This window comes from Cydia splendana, chromosome Z, assembly GCF_910591565.1.
Source record: "Cydia splendana chromosome Z, ilCydSple1.2, whole genome shotgun sequence".
Lineage (NCBI taxonomy): Eukaryota > Metazoa > Arthropoda > Insecta > Lepidoptera > Tortricidae > Cydia > Cydia splendana.
Genome location: NC_085987.1, coordinates 4677836 through 4702043, shown reverse-complemented (window position 1 = coordinate 4702043; position 24208 = coordinate 4677836). Strand labels below are relative to the sequence as shown.

At 44.2% G+C, this 24208-nt stretch overlaps 1 protein-coding gene across 1 annotated transcript in view; it reads right to left on the bottom strand.

Moving 5' to 3' along the window:
* LOC134804305 (E3 ubiquitin-protein ligase UBR4) overlaps positions 1-24208 on the bottom strand; it is a 103360-nt gene that overhangs the window by 66643 nt on the left and 12509 nt on the right. Inside the window, exons 10-36 of the mRNA XM_063777317.1 lie at positions 23933-24134; positions 22570-22729; positions 20355-20521; positions 19375-19540; positions 18756-18931; positions 18092-18248; positions 17567-17670; positions 16091-16234; positions 15478-15687; positions 14852-15039; positions 14046-14226; positions 13824-13929; positions 13253-13403; positions 12611-12830; positions 12081-12299; positions 11156-11329; positions 10508-10653; positions 9986-10116; positions 8883-9066; positions 8507-8538; positions 8045-8186; positions 5660-5824; positions 2478-2626; positions 2168-2274; positions 1303-1517; positions 930-1090; positions 447-659 (exon numbers count right to left, since the gene is read on the bottom strand). Coding sequence (XP_063633387.1) covers positions 447-659; positions 930-1090; positions 1303-1517; positions 2168-2274; positions 2478-2626; positions 5660-5824; positions 8045-8186; positions 8507-8538; positions 8883-9066; positions 9986-10116; positions 10508-10653; positions 11156-11329; positions 12081-12299; positions 12611-12830; positions 13253-13403; positions 13824-13929; positions 14046-14226; positions 14852-15039; positions 15478-15687; positions 16091-16234; positions 17567-17670; positions 18092-18248; positions 18756-18931; positions 19375-19540; positions 20355-20521; positions 22570-22729; positions 23933-24134 — 4370 coding nt within the window. The remainder of the gene's footprint in view (positions 1-446; positions 660-929; positions 1091-1302; positions 1518-2167; positions 2275-2477; positions 2627-5659; positions 5825-8044; positions 8187-8506; positions 8539-8882; positions 9067-9985; positions 10117-10507; positions 10654-11155; positions 11330-12080; positions 12300-12610; positions 12831-13252; positions 13404-13823; positions 13930-14045; positions 14227-14851; positions 15040-15477; positions 15688-16090; positions 16235-17566; positions 17671-18091; positions 18249-18755; positions 18932-19374; positions 19541-20354; positions 20522-22569; positions 22730-23932; positions 24135-24208) is intronic.

Sequence of the window (24208 nt, the reverse complement as noted above, 5' to 3'; positions counted from 1 at the left end):
AAATGATTCTGTAATTATATGTATTTACCTCATGAGTTTCATGACACAGTATGTATATGAACATCATACTATACTCGTATAAAATATATTTAGATTCTATAATGTGCCGTGCTAAATTAGGATTTTTGTACAAGTATTCATCAATAGCTTGAAAACAACACGTTAAAGCAACTTGTGCCTAAATTTTATTCTAAAAGAAATGAAATTTGGTAAGTGTGAAGGAGAAATGTATGGAGTTACGTGGCAACATGTGATAAACAGTATAACAGAGTAATTTCATATTTTTTGCTGGCTATAGTATGCGGCAATCATGATAATATCTCGAATGACGTGAGACAGTCTTTCGATCGGTTCGTCCTGTATTATAACATCCGGATAATTCGCGCGAAAACTTGTTCGAAAGAGGTTATAGTCGACGTTCGGACGTAATATTTGATGCTACGTACCCAGTGTCGGCACCATAAGGTTGTCAGTATGCACGAATCTCTTCTCGCCTAAATGGAGCTGTGCTAATGCGCGCTGAGCGCGTCCGTGCGCGCCGACTGCTGCGCCGCGCTCGCACGCCGCTCGCACCGGGCCGGACAACACGTCGAGGAGCTTACGGACCTTGTCCATGCACGCGCCCCAGCCTGGGTACGACGCTAGGTATTGGCGACAGCCTGGTGAATTAAATAGATCTCAGTAATTTATTCTACACATAGTCTCGGTGCTAAAAAAAACTTACTCAGAAAAAGTAGCTTTGTATAAAAGCTGAACTAATTACAAAAACGTCATGTTTGCAAGTTTTGCAAAATGTCTCTCGGACTGAAATCAAACGTATAACACCTCTAAGCGCCCGGAAAAACCATGACTTTAATGGATACTGTGGATGAAAACAACGATTCGTAAGTGTAGAACAGACGTTCTCTACAAGTTAATCTCATCTGTACCTTGTATGTTGGCGGCGAGCACAGGCCGGCGCGGCGGCGCGAGCAGCGCGGGCGGTATGGGGCTGGAGGGGCGGCGGCGGTAAGAGGGCGCAGGGGGGGCTTCTTCACCGCCCGAGCGGGCGCCTCCTAGCGTCACGGAGCGCTTCACTAGAGCTTGGCAGCTGAAACAGATGGGAACATTAGAATAAGGTTTCAAAATCGGCGGTCAATAATTGGAAGGATCTATTTTTTCGATCAATATGATATTTTGTTACTTTCCCAAAAATGTTTACCTGAATTTGGACAAGAAACATATAACGACCTACGTCTATCCCAATGCAACTGTAAATTACGATAGATACACTTTTTAATGCAGCTGGTATAATGTAGTTACCTAGAATCAGGCTTCGCGCCGCAGTCACAGAAGAAATTGCCGAACTTGGCATAGGACACGTCATGTGTGCGATGACATACTCGTGCGCACACTGTGCATACACCGACGCCGTCCACCATCTTGCACGTGTGGCAGTGATACCAATGCTGGTTCATGAACTCGCGTTGGGTCACGGTGAAGGTGCATAGTTTGTATTGGAGCATGGCATCCTCGTCCTACGATAAAAATTAAATTGATTAGTCACATGAAAACGCCGAAGTGACCATTTGCCAATATTGCGGTTCCATACTACAAGTTTTTACTGATCACGCGTCAGTGAGTAAGTAAACACTTTATTGTACGAAAAAAAAGGGAATCTATATCATCAAAAGTAGTTCAATCTATATCATATATGTTGGTTATATTATGTGACGATATATCATATACCGTTTAAATACACATCTCAATCAATTCCTGAAAATGCGGCTACCGTTTCGTGTTAAATGTCAAAATGGTGCTACAGGGACAGTGATTTTGAGACCAATCCAGATTAGACGGATACAAAAGGGCGAGTATGACATCTATTTCAGTACCTAGTCACGCTGAAATGAAAGTCGTTTTCCTCAAGATTCACTATAGACTACAAAGATTAAAAACGTTTTTAGTAAATATAAGCTGTTTATATTTACCTCATGAAATAGCACTTTAGCTGATTTTCTGTTAATAATTTATTTATAGTAGTGTGGCAATTAAAATAGAGAGAAAGAAATCAAAATCTTTTGATAAAACATAACTTTTTTTGTTCCCTAGTTGTACGTACTCGTAGTTCCCCATATTAGTATGCGTTAGGCATTAGGCAATAAGATGTAACAGTAATAATTCTTACGGAGTCATCAGCGCTGGTATCATCATCGTCCTGCTGTTCGTCAGCGTAGTCCAAGTCGAAGCCGAGGTCGTACGGCGCCTCCCATGTCGGACTGACCGATCGCCAATCTGCACATACATGGACATTATGTATTTCTGTTCATTCTACATACATACACATACATATTCTACAGTGTAGAACAAGTCAAGTGAAAAATGATGCTTCTATTCTAAAAATGTTTAAGGGATTGTGGAGGCGAGGAATTGGCTGGCTTGAGTATTAATTTTAAACGGATAACCTTAAATACGAGTGTGACATTGAATAATCTTACTTGGCGGCTGTGAGTTGTTGATGGCGTGCAAAGCGTCTGCAATGTATGAGAGTAGAACGCAGGCCGACTCTATCTGCGGCGCCAGGGTCTCATCCACTTGTCCCTCTTCAAGCTTTTCCAAGACCTCGGGAGCGCTTAGTTTGTTGACGCTGAAATAGAGGGGTACTTTAGTTTCTGTAGATGCGTATGGAATGTTTAACATTTAGGTTATTTGTTGAACATTTCCATTGTGTGATAGAACAGATAAACTGTGTGACGTACAAAGGGACGAGGGAAGGGAGGGGCTACGCTGACCCCAAGCACTCATGTAGGCAGTCAAGGAATTAGTTTTCGGTGCCACTTTGGACCTTGTGACAGTAACAATCATTATGAAAGGCGCTAGGGATCTCACATTATTGTCACTATGACAAGGTTAAAAGTGCCACGTTCGTCTAATCTCTTCAATATATATGTACCCGCCGCACATGGTGATCAGGGCGGCTAGCGTGCTCGCTCACTCTCACGAGTACAGTATACAACGCCATCTCACTCACCATTTCGTCAGCCAGCCCTGCGCCGCCGGGAACAGCTGCTTGTGGTCGCCGCCGGAGTGGGCGTCCGCCAATCGGCACATCTCCTTCATAAGCAGGAGCGCGTATGCGTTCTCGCCGCACACGGTGATCAGGGTGGCCAGCGTGCTCGCTCACTCTCACGAGTACAGTATACAGCGCCGTCTCACTCACCATGTCGTCAGCCAGCCCTGCGCCGCCGGGAACAGCTGCTTGTGGTCGCCGCCGGAGTGGGCGTCCGCCAATCGGCACATCTCCCTCATGAGCAGGGGCGCGCATGCGTTCTCGCCGCACACGGTGATCAGCGGCAGCCAGCGTGCTCGCTCACTCTCACGAGTACAGTATACAGCGCCGTCTCACTCACCATGTCGTCAGCCAGCCCTGCGCCGCCGGAAACAGCTGCTTGTGGTCGCCGCCGGAGTGGGCGTCCGCCAATCGGCACATCTCCTTCATGAGCAGGGGCGCGCATGCGTTCTCGCCGCACACGGTGATCAGGGCGGCCAGCGTGCTCGCTCACTCTCACGAGTACAGTATACAGCGCCGTCTCACTCACCATGTCGTCAGCCAGCCCTGCGCCGCCGGAAACAGCTGCTTGTGGTCGCCGCCGGAGTGGGCATCCGCCAATCGGCACATCTCCTTCATGAGCAGGGACGCGCATGCGTTCTCGCCGCACACGGTGATCAGGGCAGCCAGCGTGCTCGCTCACTCCCACGAGTACAGTATACAGCGCCGTCTCACTCACTATGTCGTCAGCCAGCCCTGCGCCGCCGGGAACAGCTGCTTGTGGTCGCCGCCGGAGTGGGCGTCCGCCAATCGGCACATCTCCCTCATGAGCAGGGGCGCGCATGCGTTCTCGCCGCACACGGTGATCAGGGCGGCCAGTGTGCTCGCTCACTCTCACGAGTACAGTATACAGCGCCGTCTCACTCACCATGTCGTCAGCCAGCCCTGCGCCGCCGGAAACAGCTGCTTGTGGTCGCCGCCGGAGTGGGCGTCCGCCAATCGGCACATCTCCCTCATGAGCAGGGGCGCGCATGCGTTCTCGCCGCACACGGTGATCAGCGGCGGCCAGCGTGCTCGCTCAGTCTCACGAGTACAGTATACAGCGCCGTCTCACTCACCATGTCGTCAGCCAGCCCTGCGCCGCCGGGAACAGCTGCTTGTGGTCGCCGCCGGAGTGGGCGTCCGCCAATCGGCACATCTCCTTCATGAGCAGGAGCGCGCATGCGTTCTCGCCGCACACGGTGATCAGGGTCGCCAGCGTGCTCGCTCACTCTCACGAGTACAGTATACAGCGCCGTCTCACTCACCATGTCGTCAGCCAGCCCTGCGCCGCCGGGAACAGCTGCTTGTGGTCGCCGCCGGAGTGGGCGTCCGCCAATCGGCACATCTCCCTCATGAGCAGGGGCGCGCATGCGTTCTCGCCGCACACGGTGATCAGCGGCAGCCAGCGTGCTCGCTCACTCTCACGAGTACAGTATACAGCGCCGTCTCACTCACCATGTCGTCAGCCAGCCCTGCACCGCCGGAAACAGCTGCTTGTGGTCGCCGCCGGAGTGGGCGTCCGCCAATCGGCACATCTCCTTCATGAGCAGGGGCGCGCATGCGTTCTCGCCGCACACGGTGATCAGGGCGGCCAGCGTGCTCGCTCACTCTCACGAGTACAGTATACAGCGCCGTCTCACTCACCATGTCGTCAGCCAGCCCTGCGCCGCCGGAAACAGCTGCTTGTGGTCGCCGCCGGAGTGGGCGTCCGCCAATCGGCACATCTCCTTCATGAGCAGGGACGCGCATGCGTTCTCGCCGCACACGGTGATCAGGGCGGCCAGCGTGCTCGCTCACTCTCACGAGTACAGTATACAGCGCCGTCTCACTCACCATGTCGTCAGCCAGCCCTGCGCCGCCGGGAACAGCTGCTTGTGGTCGCCGCCGGAGTGGGCGTCCGCCAATCGGCACATCTCCCTCATGAGCAGGGGCGCGCATGCGTTCTCGCCGCACACGGTGATCAGGGCGGCCAGCGTGCTCGCTCACTCTCACGAGTACAGTATACAGCGCCGTCTCACTCACCATGTCGTCAGCCAGCCCTGCGCCGCCGGGAACAGCTGCTTGTGGTCGCCGCCGGAGTGGGCGTCCGCCAATCGGCACATCTCCCTCATGAGCAGGGGCGCGCATGCGTTCTCGCCGCACACGGTGATCAGGGCGGCCAGCGTGCTCGCTCACTCTCACGAGTACAGTATACAGCACCGTCTCACTCACCATGTCGTCAGCCAGCCCTGCGCCGCCGGGAACAGCTGCTTGTGGTCGCCGCCGGAGTGGGCGTCCGCCAATCGGCACATCTCCTTCATGAGCAGGGACGCGCATGCGTTCTCGCCGCACACGGTGATCAGGGCGGCCAGCGTGCTCGCTCACTCTCACGAGTACAGTATACAGCGCCGTCTCACTCACCATGTCGTCAGCCAGCCCTGCGCCGCCGGGAACAGGTGCTTGTGGTCGCCGCCGGAGTGGGCGTCCGCCAATCTGCACATCTCCCTCATGAGCAGGGGCGCGCATGCGTTCTCGCCGCACACGGTGATCAGGGCGGCCAGCGTGCTCGCTCACTCTCACGAGTACAGTATACAGCGCCGTCTCACTCACCATGTCGTCAGCCAGCCCTGCGCCGCCGGGAACAGCTGCTTGTGGTCGCCGCCGGAGTGGGCGTCCGCCAATCGGCACATCTCCTTCATGAGCAGGGGCGCGCATGCGTTCTCGCCGCACACGGTGATTAACGCAGCCAGCGTGCGCTCGCTCACTTGGTCATCGCTATTGACAAAAATACAGTTAAAATACTTGTCTTTAAATAAAAGTGAGATCTTTTTTCTTGGTAACGAAAAACCATTGAATTGACAACTGTTAGTCGTCAGAGAGTCTACTGGTCAGTAATTTAACGATACAGACATTGAACATTGATTTAGCTTACAACATATAAAATTTATACGATACACATAGAACAGGGCTTAACATAATGCTCATTTGGACCAGTGTGGCAACGGATAATGATTTTCTAACTTTCCTTTCCTAAGAAATATTTAGAATACAATATATATACACTGAAGTAGATTGTAGCGAGCAAGTGATTTAGTAGCAAAGTAACGGCAATAAAATATAAGTCTCAGCGAGTAGAGTAGCCTCGTCCACCGGTAGAATGTTTGCTTTTACGTCTTATATAACATAACACATATCCCTCTCGGATTTGTTTGCTTGCTTGAGACGCATAGATACTTTTCGTTGATATAAACATTAAACATTATCGCTCTAATCAGCAATATTAACCTCACTAAATAAATCGCACATGTTGCCCTAGACCCTCGCGAGAGTTAGACTATAGTCACTATGTGGCGTGGCATAGACACGGCGCACTGGTACAGTCAGCGTCAACATCGAAGTGACGAGCAAAGAGGCTAAGTATATCGTAACACAACTTTATCTCAATAGAAATAAGGATGCGTTCGGATATGTTTGGCCACTGTGGTCGTCACCATCTATTTGTTACCAACTGTATTAGGGGTGCTGTAATGCATCACTGAATGAATTCATGAACACATGAGTACTCACTTCATGGACGATCGTCTCCTATTCAGTTGGCGATGCACATCGCACGGATCAAGTCCGGATTGCAACAAGGCGGCCTCTTGGGCGGCATCGGCTGGGTTTATATCCATTTTCCTTTTGCGTTTGCATTAAATCGAACAGAGAATCTTCAGGATGACGTATCAAGTCCAAAATTAAAACTATCTGTTTATTAGACTAGTTTGTTATGTTAGATGAAGGAGCACGAAAAAATCTCCACCAATAAGCTAATTGGTTATGGACATAATTTTATGGTAATATCATTCCATTAATTTCTCAACAAAGTCGTTAACGTGGAAATCGCAAGAGTAAACGGGTTTTTTTAATTGGTATCTTTGCATCCCTGATTGTGCTTCTATTGCTTAATCGATGATTATTACTTCTAGGTAACGTAAAACAATATAATATGATTGAAAGAATCGCATAACTTAATGTCCTGACTGTCAACGTTAGGGTTGATACAGTACAAGTTCAGTATCCGATCTACTACTCACTTACACTTATTACTTTATTAGCTTAGCAAGTACCAAGTGCTAAATCTACTTTTTAATGCCGGGGCCACACTAACGGGAAACGCCGTTGATTATGGACACATATAATGGCCACACTGGAATTATCGCGACAATGGACACTTCTCATTAAGGCTACACTGGAATTATCGCGATAATCAACAGCGTTTCCCGTTGGTGTGGCCCAGGCATAAGGGAAAACATGCCGAACAAACATGAACGAACATATGAATGAAGAAACATGAACGATGTGCTTGCATATGGTGGTACGTTGGAGGCGGAATCGTAACCCGTACTGTGGAACGACACCATACAAGTTGGAACGGAATTCTATGAAATTTATTAATGATCTTGGGAATTAGGACTATCCCTCCCAAATTGTACAATTCCTTGTCAACTGGTTAAATTAGCCAGCTAATTAGTTTGCTGAAAAAAAACCAGCGAAGTCATTGATCGCAACGTTTAACCAGATGGCTGAACGTCGTGTAGTCATTTAGTTGATTTGGAAATTGATGAACTTGATGTTCGGTTAGGTTAGTGTTTTATTGTAGGTACATTTATTTAATATATTTTGTTATTTCATTTTTAAGTTATTTAGATCATCATTTAAATCACTTGGCTAAGTGAACCAGTCGTTTTCAAGGAGCGACTTTCAATACGCCAAGTTGTTAAACGTTGAGTGATTTTCTATCGGCCTAGGCGACTAATTAGCTGACTAACTAAACCAGACATCATTACCATAAAAAGTTATTGTCGAAATACGGAAAATTCTCAAGTATGGCGTCGTTCCACAGTGCGCCGTTGGTGTGTGAGTGGGATATCGCTATATACATGCGCTGTCACTCTCACACACGGGAGCGACGTTCAGATTCGCAATGTGATAACCGTGTACCAAGAGACATACCAATGTTGCACGATGTGCTTGCATATAGCGGTGAGGAGTGCCGCGTTGTCGCTGGCGACGTCTGTGAGCAGTATCGTCTTGTCGAGGGCAGCGGCCTCTTCGACGAGCACTGTCTTGTCTGTTTCGCTGTCCACCCAGCTCTCTGTTGCATGGGTTAAGAGATTATGATGGATAATTTCATAAAAAACTATTTAAAAAGAACTTCTATACATAAAAAAATATTTTTGATCGCTTTAACAAATCTGACAAATTAATATACAAAGTTGGGATGCTGAGCACGAAGAATGTCGTACATTGACCCGCCAGTTCAATGCGAGCGAGACAGCAATTTAATTATGTCTGTGCAATAGAGATACGAAATGGCGAGTAATGTACGGAAATCTTCGTGTTTAGCGCCCTTACTTTAGCAGTAATCTTTTATTAGTTGAGCATGTTGATTACTACAAAATGAGATGTACGCACCTTCTGCCTCCGCAGTTCTCGTCGCTTGGGATCTATAACAAAAAAAAATACTGAAAAAAAGTTACAAAAACAGACTTTCCAATGTCATTGCGTCTCACTCTCTCATTAAGCAAAATGTGAGACAAAATACATATTGAGCTAAGAAATTTGACAGGTGGAATACCACCCTAAGCTAACTTTGAATCGACTTGAACAGAACAAATTGAAGGTGTCCTTATACTTACTCGTAAATGTCCTATTTTCGTAGAAATTTTACATTAATGATTTTTGATAACATTGCCACACCAGAGTTAGCTTGGCCAGACACTATAAAAGCCGAAAATCATAACAAATGGCCCAAGAAAAATCCATGAATCCGTAATAGGAGAATACTTACGATCCTGCCGGCGCGTCCGGGGCTCCAGTCCGCGCGGGTGCTTCACCCTCTGTCCTAAACACGCTGCGCAGCGCGTTGCGGAGCGCTAGCGACGCGTGGGCGCCTCCTTCGGGCGCCGTGGATGTTGGTGTGGGAAGCTCGGTTTCGGTGGGGGATGCATTCGCTGAGCGCTTGGCGCCTGTGACTGTTATGGATTGACACTTTGTTAATTATTTCGTATTTATCTATCAAATCCTGAAGTAACTATTTCAGGCTGTTAAAGATGATAATAACGCAGTAATAGGTTAAACAGAGCAGTAGGTCTATTATGGATGGCTTTAACCACGTGACAAAATATCCGTCACTTTTTAACTGAGCGCTATTGAAAATGACGGATACCGTTTTATCACGCTGGCACGTAGACAAAAACCACCATAATATCCGTACTGAACGAGATAGCAGAGCGGTGCGGTAAAACTTAAGTTTACATTTTACGCTACGAGATGACTGACCCTCTAATTCACAAAGGGGCGTGCGTTAACATTAAGGATAGTATCTCCTTATTAGCTCCTTATTATGTCAAGTTTTCAATTTAAGCCACACCGTGGTAAATCCTAGTCCACGCTCCCTTTAGCCCGTTTAAACCCGTCTAAGGGTGGTAGGTATTCCACCTGTCAAATTTCTTTGTCCAATGTGTATTTTGTCTCACATTTGGATTAATGAGAGAGTGAGACGCAATGACAATGGACCAAGATATTTGACAGATGGAATACCACCCTAACATACCATTTAGCGGGTTGATTACATTTAACAGTCAATTTTAACACGTATCTATTCTTCATATTAAATTAGTAAATATCGATTTTCGGGTTTCAAAGCGTGCATCAAAAGATAGACTCGTGAACAAATAAGAACGCTTGCACCGCTCCGTTATCTCCCTCTAGCATATTCAGTGATCGGTAGAATTAGGGTCGGTTGCACCAAACTGTTCGTATCGTTAAAGAGTTCGCTAAATGTTTATGTATGGAAAGTTTCATAGTAAAGGGCCGGGGGGCGCCGGCTGACGTTGATGTGGTTGGTGCAACTGGCCCTTAATGTAATCTAATAATAGAAATATCACATACTGGTACAAATGTGAGACAGCAGACTGGCCAACTTCTGTTGATCCGCGACGCCGATGTATTTGCATATCGATATGCAGAGGGAGCTGCTGAGCTCGTTGTTCTCACAGCCAGCGAAGATCTTTATGAATAAACTGGGAACAAAGGAAAGTATGAATGACGCTATGAGTTCAGCGTTCAGCGCTTTGTTACCAGAATATGCGACTTATGTTGTGTGGTGACTGCTAGCTATTGGCCGCTCCATAGTAATGGCCACTCTTAACAATAAGACTTGTATTTCCTTGTTTATTTCTGCCTTACTATACTTGCACTGAGTTGGTTGGGACGATGCATGCATATCCCTTCACACTTGACGTAGCTTAGCGTGGTCCGAGTCCATATTGCACGCCTTAACTAAAGTTAATCTAACGTCCGCGTTTTTAGGTTATGTCAAAAATGAAAAGTTCACACCATAAAAGTATCTCAAATAAAGCACTTGTTCAGTTAAATAGCTTAGTCTTCTACACATTATCATTTTATACTTACTCAATAACTTTCTCTGCGTACGCGACCCTCGCGTTGGGCACGGACAGGAGAATCTTCGCGAGGACGTATTCGGATTCGTCGGCGAACACGGTCTCGTATGCTAGCCGGCCCTCGGCCTTGGTTAGGGCTTTCTCCCAGTAGTTTACCTACGATTGAAAAATAAGTTTTACCAAAAAAGATATTTGAGTAACAACATATAGTTTATTTTACTGTTGCAGGCAGTCAATTATGATACCTGTCAAACTGTTAAAACTATTTACAGCAAATCGACCCAACTAAGGAAACTAGAGGGCCTAAAAATGGAAAATCGTAGAGCATAGATAAAGGAAAGCTACTACACAAAGCTTTTTAAGCTATATCTCAATTTAGTACACTGTCGCAACACACTCCGAATTGCAGCTCGACGACTTTTAATCAAAAGTACGGTTACAATAAGTGGTGCCGTGACCAGGATATTGAGATAAAAAGGTCTGCAACGATTCAAAATTTTATGAACCTATGCCGTATAAATAACACTTGCACTGCGTGTGCTATCGAAAGCGTTGCAGACTTTTCTTGGTCTAAAACGCAGAAATCTATGGCCCCTGCGAGGACGTCATGTGAAGGTTCTATCTTTAAAAATGACTCCTTTAACTCAATTTCTCTTACCATGTGCCGCAGTGTCTTCTCAGTAGACCGCTGCAAGTGATCGACCAGCACAGGATACGTCGTCTTCAGTATATGCTCGTGTATGAGTTGCACGGATTTAGTTTCTACGGGCACTAGAATGTTCAGTGTAGCGCCGAGTGGCTCGGGAGACATGAATTGTAGGCGGCCGTCAGTCTGTACAACATACAATATAGAAATATTTTAATAATTAAGCACCTGAACTTAATGTTAACTAGAAAACAAATAGCATATTGAAGATAAACTATTCACCGGACATTAAAAACGTTATAGATTATTGAACGAGATTACTACACCATCCGTACATTTATTTATTTAATTTATTTGAGAATAAGAGCACCTACCTACAATGTGTATTTTGTCGCACATTTTGCTTAATGAGAGAGTGAGACGCAATGAGATTGGGCCAGATATTGGACAGATGGAATACCACTCTTAGCCCATGAATTTTACATATGAACTTGCCCCCTTATTCGTAAAACTTTACAAGTCTCCATAAGTTAATTTATGTTTTATCACTTTCATACAAATACATACGTCAAAGTAACAGACTAAGACAAACGACAAGTAGCTAACTGAAGCTTGTAGCGCGTTTATAACGCCATTAATCTCTAGTGTATGATTTGGGAATGTTATTGATGGGCATTTTCAATTAACTGTGTACCATTAAGGGTAGTATTCCACCTGTCCAATTTCAGTGCGCTCACTCTCTCATTAAAGCAAAATGTGAGACGCAATACACATTGGACAAAGAAATTGGATAGGTGGAATAACCCTAACGGCCGGTTAGCATTCGTCACAAAACTGACGGTCAATGTCAAATCCCATACATTTTGTCAGGATTGTGACGGTTAAAGTACAAGTTAAGATGAGATAGCAAATATGTTCAAGAACAACTGAAACTTACCAAAGCAGGTACCACGAGATCCAGCGTCCTCTTCATTAAAGTAGGATTCTCGGCTATCTTCGGCGCGGCGATCTCTAGAAGTTTCGCCGCGGAGTACGCGAGCGTCATCAGAGACATGCCGATGGAGTATTTCTGGTTGGCGCTGATGAGTTCGATGTGGGAGGCGACCAGGGCTAGGACAGCGCTCTCTAGCGGTATGATGTGGGATTGATATTGTTCCTGAGTAAATAATTTATTCCTATTATTATGATAATAATTACGTATGCGGTTTGCTTGATCCGTTACCGATAATACGTAATATTTTATTTGAAAACAGCTCATTATGTCGCATACTTCCGTATGGTGTTACCTCTTTAGTTAGATTGCTTGCTTAGGTTGGTTGCTTATAAATTACAACAAGAATATGACGCAACGACATTCGGTCGATCACAGTGTCAATCGCTGAATACCAACCAGTTGGACTGTGCCATTATTCTTTCCTATTTTCCCATTACTTCTATATTCGTTCCTAATACAATTTTGTAACATACCATGTTGACTGCGGCCATCGGCGGGGGCGAGCAGAGCCGCTCGAGCGCGGCGGCCGCGGTGGTCGGCAGCTGCATGCTGAGCCAGCAGCCGAGCGTGTTGGACGCGAGGATCGCCGGCATGTTGGTCCCGCTGACCATCATGCGGGCGCGGCGGACGGCCGCCTTTGACGGATTGTTGGAGCTCTCCATCAGCCCTTCTAGTTCGAAATCGGCGCTTAGTCTGTGAAATAGAACGTAGTTCAAATTCTATTTTCATATCTCAGTGCCCCAAGGTGTCACTAGGTGTACGTGTATGCGCCTCAGCGAACGAAACGGTAATCTCTCTCTATTATTCTTACATTATAGTGCGACAAAGAAACATTAGCGTATCGTTCGCTACGGAGCGAACGATTGGCATCCAGACTAGGCGCCCAGGTACTGATATGGCCAATCAACTCAATCCAACTATTATTTTTTTATAAAACCAAACAGATTTAGTAGCGTATCGGGCAACTTAACTGACATTTTAGTAATTTAGATTGTTTTATATCTAATCTCTTATCGAATGTTTAAAAAAAATAAAATAGGGTGGCGGTCCGGATCCTGAGATAGGTGTTAAATGGTTACAATTCAAATCGTATCAATTTACGGATGAACACTCACCGACAGCACTCGAACGCGGTCTCCAGCAGGCTCAGCAAGTCAGGAATGAACTCCTGCACCTCAGCGCACGCGCCGTCTCCCAGGCTATGCTTCAGGCGTACTAACGCCGCATCGCATGATATTACGTCCAGCAGCGCTGGTAGACCATTCGCTGTTACGGAACATTAAAAAAAGCGTCAGTTTTGTAAACTATTTGAAAGACAAGACATGTCAATGTCAATTCAATTAGTGATTTGATAACTATTGCCTGCTCAATACCTACTCTTCGAAATTTTTTCCAAATTTAAACAATGTTTAAAAATCATTGTCTATGTTTGCCTAATAATTATCTAGTGCTTTATCAAATCTAATATATCTATCTAATACCTTTAAACGAGCAATTCTTGTATATATATTTATTTATATATATATTTAGGGGAACTCAGAAACGGCTCTAACGATTTCGATGAGATTTGCTATATATGGGTTTTCGGGGGCGATAAATCGATCTAGCTAGGTCTTATCTAAGTTTTTATATGTTTTCCGAGCAAAGCTCGGTCTCACAGATATTTAAGAATAAAACAAGACTTACGCGTAATATTATCCTTGAGATGCTTGATAGTTTCCCCGGCGAGCCAGAGGTGGTATTTCATGTTGTCGCACGACGTACTCACTCCAGCGAGCAAGTTTTCCGCATACTGTTAAGTAAACGTCTCTGTCACTTTACATTTAATAGTAATTTTATTGCCAGGTAATGCGTTTTACAGGCCCGAGTCAAACATAACTTGGGATACATAGACATTTTAATACATACCTGTGTATACATGCCCTGCTTGACCAGCGCGTCCTTCAGCCAGGGATTGAAAACCTTCTTGTTATCAGCCCTCGGGGCCCAGATGATGGCGTGGAGCGGCAGTGGTGACGGCAGGTCGGCTTGCGTGCCGGCTTGGAGTTTGTCCATATGGGGCGTCGCTGGTGGCATGCTCACAACGAGCCTGGGGAAATATTTGTGATTGTGTTATTTACACAATGAAAAGTCTTAAAAATAAGCACTTTACGCGTGCAACTATGGTTGGAAACACAGTTCGTCAGAGACACACACATTGAATCGAATTGTTATTTCCCTATTCCCTACAGCTGAGAGTTGCTTCTTTATTTACTCTGTGGTAATGTTGGTCGCAACACTAGTTCCGATTAACGGAGTCGGAGGATGAGTCGCAACACTAGTTCAAATAACATGGGTGATTACAACAAGTGGTGCCGTGACCAGGATATTCAAACAAAATGTGACCATATCGTCAGGTGACAAGCAAAACTCACTAATTACCACCACAAGTTCATAGCCATAGTGAACCATATTAGTACTACAAGAAGGTCGATTTTTGTTTAATTTTTTTTTAGTAATTAGGGACTTTTGCTTGTCACCTGACGATATGTAATCATTGCAAGGTGTCAGTCTGAGACTAGAATGGTAACGGAAAGGTAAAAAAATGGCAGCAAGATAGCAACCTTGCAATGATCACATGGCTCAGTGGATCGTTACAATTAATCGCCCAGCACAGAATACGTTATATTTTACTCTCATTTAATACTTATTGCTATTGAAGGATTTAATTTTACCTCCACGCAGTCTGGAAGCAGTAGTGCGCCGCCGAGAGCGCGGCCGGAGACGACAGCGACGCGGGATTGTCGCAAACGCAAGCGGAGTTGAGAAGTGCCAGCAGAGCGTCAAGTAGCAGCGGGTATTTCAGCTTGTGTGGCGTGCCGAGCACAAAGTTGCATGCTAACCCGTCGAATTTTGGGTTTTCCTGTATAAAATAAATGGTTATTGAGCAACTACAATAATGAGAGATAACTTTAGGAACAAAACACAAGAAAATTATGGAATTAGGTAATATTACTTCTTCTAACTATTTTGGCTCAGCGATCCAAAGAGAATCTTGGCCTCCGAAACGAGAGCATGCCACCTGTCCCATTACTTCTTCTAGGAAAAATAATTCTTTGGCATAATTCTGTCCCAATTTTATGGAACGTCCATCAACGTTTTTTTTTTCATCACGGTTTCTTCGAAGCTCACACTCACACACATTCTTCATGTACACAAGAAGTTTCTAGTACAGTTTGTGTCATTCTTACGGAGGTCTTTTGTACAGTGTTTTGAAACCGGCCACACTACATATTGCATTATGAAGTTCACATCGCACCTTAAATAACTGAAGTCGCTATGTTTTAAAGTTTCGTCTCACCTGATTATTAATCTCCGAGTTGGTCAGCGCATAAAACTTGGGTCGCATCGAGGTCTCGCTCAACGACAGCCGTCGGTACGCGGTCTCAATGTGCGGCACCTCGCAGTATATGCGCGTCTTCATCTGACCGCTCTCTGTGGTCGTTTTGGCATTGGCGGACTCGGTGTGCGACTGCACGAGGCCTGTTGCTATTACGAGGTTCCATTCGATCTGTGGAAATCAAAAAAATGGAACTGTGTCATAGTCATTGACAATCGAGTGAAGAATTGTGTGTAATATTGGCAGCAGAGTCCATACTTTCAACTGTACGCATTCACGTTTCATTCGTCAGCAAACTGTGCAAAGAGACAGACTGAATAGATAAAATAAGGAGTGGTATTCCACCTATACAATTTCTATGTCCAACGTGTATTGCGTCTCACATTTAGCCTAATGAGAGAGTGAGACGAATTCTGTTGGAGTCAATGTACAAGAGTTCTGGGTAAAGTCAGTGGTTTAGCAAGCCCAATACATTTTGGGAAATTGACACATTTAGTGCCTGTCTGCGGCCCTTATGCTAATCAATTCTGATTTCTGATATCTACAGAGATGTTTTATACAAAATGAGTGTTACCTGTTGCAGTAACGTCTGCGGGGCATCATACAGGTGCCTCATGAGGTATTCTAAAAGCAGCATCAGCCTCGTGGTCAAGATGAGCTGGTGTGGAGCCAGCGTCATCGCTCGCTTCCTGTCGCTTATGGCCAGTGTTTCTACGACCTGCGAAGCACGTACACATACTTAATTTTCATTTAGCTTGATGGAAAGACCTACTGAGGATATTCAGATGTGTGTAGTGTAAGGCAAAATAAATAATGTAAACACCTGAATTTTTGTTTACATTCTTTAGTATTATTATTACATTAGCCTTGGTCTAGACAAGTTTATGAGTTGAGTTATCTCTATTTATTACACTATTATGTATTATATTTTTGAAGGAATCGGTAGTAACAGGTACTTATACAGGGTGAAATTTAAATCACTGGCCATATTCATTCCCGGCACTAGGTTACACTTAAGGAATCTATTTAGCGAAAAAAAAGAGTTCATTTTTTTTTAATTTTCATTTTTCAATTTTTAAATATTTTCCACGAGTCGTGGTCACCCTATTACCACAAATGTAAACAAACCTAATAGTAGGTTTTAACAACAACATCAGCAAAGCCCTTATCTGACCTTCACTAAACCTTATAATCGTTGCAATAGGGTCCACCCAGTTAGTGTTGGCGATGGTAGGCAGGTTTATCAATTTCGAGGGTAGTCTAAACTAAACCATTCCGCGCTAGCGGTAAACATAACGGTAAGCATAAATGATTAGTCACTCGTCACTCGCCAACCTTAAAATAATAATCGCGCGCGTACTAAGGTTAAAAAAAATGTTTTCGAACCGGGAATATTACGAAGTGGTACGGTGTTATTTATTAAGTGGTGAGTGTTTACGTGGTGCACAAAGATTATACGAAATGGAATCCGTTCCACGCCTTCGCAGACAAGGATTGAATCCAAGAGTACCATCTCGTGGGACTTTCGTTAATTGCGTCGATTTTTAATCAAATGTACGTAAGATGATTCAATTTTTTAAATACGCCTGAATGCAAAGATTCCTGACCTAGTTTTTACTCATTGTTTTTAAGCCACGGACGTTTTGTTAATAATCATTAGTCAGAAATAACATTTTAGATTAAAAATGGGTTGCCTTTGCATTTTGACGGTTCTAAGCCCGTTAAAGTATGAAAGGAAAAATTTGCAACTTATGTAGGTAATCTCGCTGCAATAGGGTTCATAATTGGTGACGCGATTGCAAACAGCGGGAGGGGCGGGGTGTCAATGACCTTAACTGATAAGAGAGAAGCGGGTGTAGCGGGTAGTTGACGGTTCACCATAACGTACGAGGTTTTTAGGACAACTTGATGATGAGTTATTTCGAAAAAAATGTACTGAGCGGTATTAAAAGAAAAAACACGTGTTTAATATTTTTTCGAGTTCTTTCGGTTGTTTCAATTTGGCCAGTGAATTAAATTTCACCCTGTATATGCAAATTACTATACTTACTTTAATAATAGCGTTTGATGTCATAAGGAGAACAGACTTTTTCTGCATCAATGTTAGCGAATGGAACAGGTAGACTAGTAGCTGTGCGTGTTCCACGTTCAAATCTGTAGAGACAAAAACAAATTCTTACACATATCAATTGTTTTTAACAACAAACGGAAGACCAGCATTTCTTGCAATACCATAAACATGGGCATAGTAAGGATGGTATTTCACCTATCCAATGTCATTGCGTCTTACTCTCTCATTAAGCAAAATGTGAGACACAAATACACACTGGTCCAAGATATTGGACAGGTGGAATACGAACCTAAGACGCGTTTCTACATTTCCTCCTAGCGAGTAAATTGCCGCGGGAAGCAGCCCGATCTACGCAGACGTGACTCGCCCGAGGCATCGTAGCCGCGCATACGTATACGAAGCACGCCTACATTGACCGAGTTTCTTCGCGCAACAATTTCCTCTGATCTATGTGAGCCCACCTTATATTAAACCAACCGTAATTATCTTTTCTAAAAATCCTACCTTCATAGTCGTGGTCCTGTGATGGCTGCGGCTGCAGCGCGCATTCCTGCAGCGTATTCACGATCTTGTGCCACATCGCGAGGATGCTGTTCTCTCTTTCTACCGCCGGCTTGGCTAGCACCATGCCGCCGAGGAGCTTCACGACTCGCGGGCCCACCTGAGGATGAAAAACAAGTTATTTATAATTAATGAAATTATTAAACAAAATTGACAAGTTAAACGAATGTCGCTCCACTTGGTCCCCACGCTTTGCGCCAGATACTCATCTGTATCATCTAGGAGCTTACACAAATGAATCAGTGTTTACTCATCATTTGGTTAGGTTGCTTGCTCTCATATCTCCTTACATGGCGACCGTGACAAGCTCCAAACCATAAGTTATGTAGAATCACAACGGCTCCCGTAATTTTCGGGTCAACGATGGAGGTAATGCGTCAGTGGGCGTAATTTGTATAACACTGAAGTAGGCGTAGAGCGCGAATATGTAGACATTGTAGGCCGAGGGTAATATGTGTCCCAAGTCGCTGGCCCAATATTACAGGGTTCTATGTTTCACTTTTATCGAACTAAAATTTGAACATTGTCATAGTGACATTTAGTCGAATTTTAACTATCTTGAAAATTTAACATAGAACCCTGTAACATTGGACCAGTGAAGTGTTACCTGTAGTGGCGTGCTGTTGCCGCGCTCGGTGCCGCTCGTCAGCTGCTGGTGCAGCGCCGGTTGGAGCGACGCGAAGCCGGGCGCGCTGATTAGGTTGTGCAAGTAGCGCACTAGCGCGGAACTGAAGGAGGCGTAGAGCGCGCAGATGCGGGGGCCGAAGCAGGGTGATATGGTGCCTGGAAAGAGTAGTTGTTTTAGAAACAGTTTAGTGCACAGTAAGGTTCAATTTTAAACGAACAATAACGGTTTATAGTCTGTAGACTGTAGTATTCTATTATAATTCAGTGTATGCTGCACGCACAAATCTCGATATTTAGCTAACCGCCGCTATTAGGGCAAAAGATTCAGATATCTGTTTAATCTCTTAGTGTGCACGCTCGAGTGAGGCGTGCGCCGCGGCGTCTAAGTTTACACCTTTGCTGCGGCGATTAGTGTAAGTCGTAATTAAGTATACTTTGATCATATTATTTATTAGCTATATTTTCGGTTGAAGTTTAAATATCGCGTACAGATTAGTGTCAATCTAAAAATAAATTCGCCCATGTGCAAACTTTTTTAATAAACGTCTTATTATTAACCGCCAATTTTTTTAGGTCCTGACTACATTAACCACACTTACCTGTGTCAGTGCGCGCCGTCTCCCGGTCCAGATCCTTGGCCAGCGCCGCGAGCAGCGCTTGGTGCGCGTCGTGCAGTTGTAATGCGTTCTGTCCAAGCCGCTCTGAGCCTGGGCTTATGATCTCCGCCGTCAGTAGTGTGAACACTTCAGTCGCCAGTCGGATGTACTGCAAAATAATATTTAATTAGTTCTGTATAAGGGTGGTATACCAACTGTGCAATATATTGGTCCAATGTGAATTGCGTCTCACATTTTGCTTAATGAGAGAGTGAGACATTGGACAGGTGGAAGGTATTCCTAGGTATTAAGGGTGGTAACCATAAGTAACCAAATCCATCAATCCATCCAAGCAACCTCGGTAATTATAATGTTTACAATGATTAATAGACGCGCGCGGAGTTATCGAGACAATGCAACTGCTTCAACCGTCCACATAGTACAAACAGCAACACTCCTAACTGTACATCAGTTGAGTGGACCCTATTACAAAAGGCATAAGGTCCACCGATGAATAGTTAACAGTTAAATACCGCAGACTAAGCTTGAGGCGCTCAAGAGGCGGCTCGTTATGTATTAGACCGATTTATCTCCCTTCAAATGCACACACCCAATGTAAAGCCTGACCAGGCGGCTTAGCACGGTCGCGTTTTTATCCCTTGTCACCATGCCTGTCACGTTCTAACAAGTATGTAAGTGCGAAAGGGACGCGCATAGTGATAGTCGATAAAAATGGAACCGTGCTGAGCCCGCAGGACTATATGATCACGCGCTATGCTGCGGAACTTCACTGGAACTAAGTTTTAATGCTATACTGACTACAATGAGAATAACAGCGCCCTCTTGATCATACTGGTCAGGCTTTAATCTACTTAAAAATATTACTAGGTATAACATTTTTATGGTCAACTTTGCAAAATCAACGAAGTCTCAATCCTAGCAATATGAATAATCAAACGCCAAATTTCAACCGTATAACTCACAGAATAAGGCTCAGATTTGTCCGGCACGAGTGCCTGATGAGGCCTCGAAGGCTGCTCCGCGGCGTCTGACCCGTCAGCGCCGCCGGTGCGGGCGATGCTCGTATTCTCTGTGGCGTTGGCGGCGGCCAGGGTAGACTCGAACCAGAGGCCGAATAGCAGCTCGCTGTCTGTTGGTCAAATGAAATAAAAATGTTAAATTAGAGATTTTAATAGAGATACATGTAACTCGACAAAAAGAGAAGGATTAAGTTGACAAGGATGTATTCAAGTACAAAGACTTTTGAGTCCTGCGGTTTTAAAGCCGACATGTGTAAGTCGCTACGGGCAAAATAAATAAAAAATGTATACCTACCTACATATACAGGGTGGAAAGGCACGACGATCCTTCCCGGAAGTATTAGGTCGTTTAAGTGATACAGAGACTATTGGTAATGGTAAGAATCGTTAATTGAGTAAAAAATAAAAATTGCAAAAATACTACTTTTTAACTGTGGTGATAACCCTATAGCATGTGCACATGACGGCTAGATTAAGGATCTCCGTCGGGAAAGCTCGGGACTTTACACTTTTTTCCGATCGTTGACAGTATCGCAATGATGTATGAATGACGCATAAATGTCAAATAAATCAAATGCATGCAAAAATATTACAAACAATTTTATTACTTTCTTAGATAATTACTTTTTTCCAATATTTAATACTATCTTCTTTTCACATACGGTGTTCAAATGTACCTCCGTGTATTACAACGCCGCCGCAGCCCGTACCCGAGTATGTCGATGCACATGCGATATAGTGTATGCTCTTCGTCATTTATCCTCCGCAGAAAGCACCAATTAGCCTTTGTCTCATTTCGTCCGCAGTTTCACATTTCGTTTGGTTTGGTACACCATATCTTTTACACAGCCCCACAAATTTAAATAGCCACGAGCATCTAACATTTTTATTTGAAGAATATGACATTCAATAAGTATAGTTCAATGAAAATTTCATTTCAAACATCAGACGTCTTGTCTATTTCCTACCACGCAAGAAGGTTTGTTAGTTTGGTATTGAAGAAGTATTTATTCTTGATTTATTCTTAGTATTTAATTTTTGCAAGTTCATTTGGTGCAACTAACACAACCTACTTGTTATTTTTAATTATTTTAGATAGTTTCCAATTATTCGAAAATAATTTTGTGAAACGTGTTAAGAAACTAAAACCTTTTTATCAGTCAAGGAAACCAGAGATATTTATAAGACGATTGCGTACTTTTGAGTGGTTGTCAATGTCACCATTTGAACTGTCGTTGTAAACAATGTTGTGGTTAGTATTATTAATATTAAGGAATAACATAACTATTTCATTCAAGTATTGAACAAGTGGAACCACTAAGAAAGCGAAAATCCTGCAATGATTCTTACCGTGCTGTAAGCAGACCTAAAAATGGTTAGATGGCAACAAATTAGCATAATTTCCTGTCGAATACTGATTGTTTACAAGTAAGTTCATTGACCCTGTCACCTGTTAGGGTTAGAACAAAGTAGTTTTTTGCGTGGATGTTTAAAAGGTCATAATTTAGAAACGGTTGCCCATATTAACATAGTTTCTATGGAGAAAATATAGAGCTTAGGCTAAACTATCTCCCATTTCCGGAAAGGATCGTCGTGCCTTTCCACCCTGTATATTTATTTTGCAAGAACTCAATAAATTTGCACTTAATATTATATAACAAATAAAAATGTACTCGTCAAGATAATTCATTCTTAGTATAAGTATGTTAACTCATGTAAGTGAATTGTAATATTCTTATGAGTAATATATGTCTTTAAACCTACATGTTTAACCTACCTTAGGTCGGAGGGGAAAACGAGGAGGGCAGAACCCGCCAGAAGGCAGCCCGCAATAATTGTTGACACTTTTATAATTAATAAGTCCGAAAGGAATACAAAGAGTAAGTAATTTGACTATAATGTTACATTTGTGTTTCAAATTGACTCCATAGAGGTTAATAGTTTTTAGTTCGACAAAAACAGCTGTCTTAACTTGTCAGTCAAACCACTCCCAGTCACCATCCCACTAATCCGGGGTTAGCTGGTTAAACGGGGTTACCATGGTTACCAGTACAATTTTGACACTGGGTTAACGGTTTAACCGGTTAACCCCAGGTAAGTGGGATGGTGCGAGTGGCCCTTAGTGTGACGCGTTACAAAGTCCATTACAATTCCTTACCATCGTCAGTCTCCGAGTCTTCAGAGCACATGGTCATGTCTTGGAAGTAGACTGTGGAGTCGGACCGCTCCGGGTCGGCGTCCGCATTCTGTTTCTGCACCACCGTGCGCTTGAGGTTGGTCGCTTTGCGGTAGCACACGACGCCGAGAGCGACGAGGAGCTGTTGAGAATGTTTGCCTTGTTATTATATTACCCTCGTAAGGCCCACCATACAAAGTTCCCTATTTTCAATTTGAACTTTGTAGTATAGTAAATTAGGGTTACTTTCGTTTGTGTTAGAAAACAATGAAACTAAACAAATGCTACCTTAGGTAGTTTTTGAAAGGTTCGAATTAGATTGAAACAGAGTGTACATTGTAATGCACAGTGGGCCTTTAGGGGGTTAAGATTAATTATAATGAGTGCGAGTAGCGGCACGATGAAGTGGATAACCCTAAGGAATGAAACATTAATAGATTCAGTAGAAGTGATGACATACAGAAAAAAAAACAAATGCAGTAAGTATTTTGAAAGGTTCATATTAGATTGAAACAGAGTGTACATTGTAATGCACAGTGGGCCTTTAGGGGGTTAAGATTAATTATAATGAGTGCGAGTAGCGGCACGATGGAGTGGATAACCCTAAGGAATGAAACATTAATAGATTCAGTAGAAGTGATGACAATATTAAACATGCCAACATTAAATTAAGCGTACGCGCATCACTGTTCACGAAAGTTTCGTTTCATTTGACTAAAATTTACAAGCAGCATTTACCACTAACATGAAATAAGTGCTGCGAAGAATGGTCTTCGAAAACATGGGTCCAGGATTTACCCCCCTTAATGAATAAGGGGGGTAAATCCTGGACCCTGGAACTTTACGGGCCTGATTTAGTTAAATTGTTTTATCCCTTTCTTACAAATCATCATCATCATAACTTAAGAGCTTTGCTCTTGTCGGTGGAGTAATCGCCAATCATTTCTTTCTTGTGCCAGTCTTTTAATTTCCACATACGACGCATTATTTTTTATTTGGCTGAGATAAGAGATTCTAGGTCTCCCTTCTTCTCTTGTCTTTTCAATCCTGCCTTCCAGGATGTTTAGGAAAAAGTTATCATGCCGTATAAGGTGTCCTAACATCATGCCTCTCCTATTTCTTATTGCATTTAACAAGCATCGCTTGTTGAATTCTTACAAATACATAGGTCAAAATGACAGATAAAGACAAACGATAATAAGGAGCTTCGTTGGAAGGCGGTCGACGAGGCTAGGACCGCACTTTTTATATCCAGTGTTCTCCAGACATGCATTCAAGCGGGGAACGCCGAGCTACGACCGAATGTCATTCTACATTGTACTGTCTATATACTGTTAACACTCGCCTGGTGTACAGGCGCGGCGCTGGCGAGCCGCAGCTCCCTCTCGTGCGCAGTGTGCTGCCCGAGGATCAAGAGAGGCGCCGGGGCACTAGTGCCCGTTGTACCGCCGCTTAGGGCTTCTAGACGTGCGTCGGAAAGTAGGGCGCCGAGCCACGCGAGGCAACGGCCGCCGAGCGCCACCCAGACCGCGCCGAGGCCTTGTTGCCTGTGGAATAGAAATACATAAGTTTGTTAACCCTTAGCGCCACTTGCACCATTCACTAACACGGGGTTAACCGA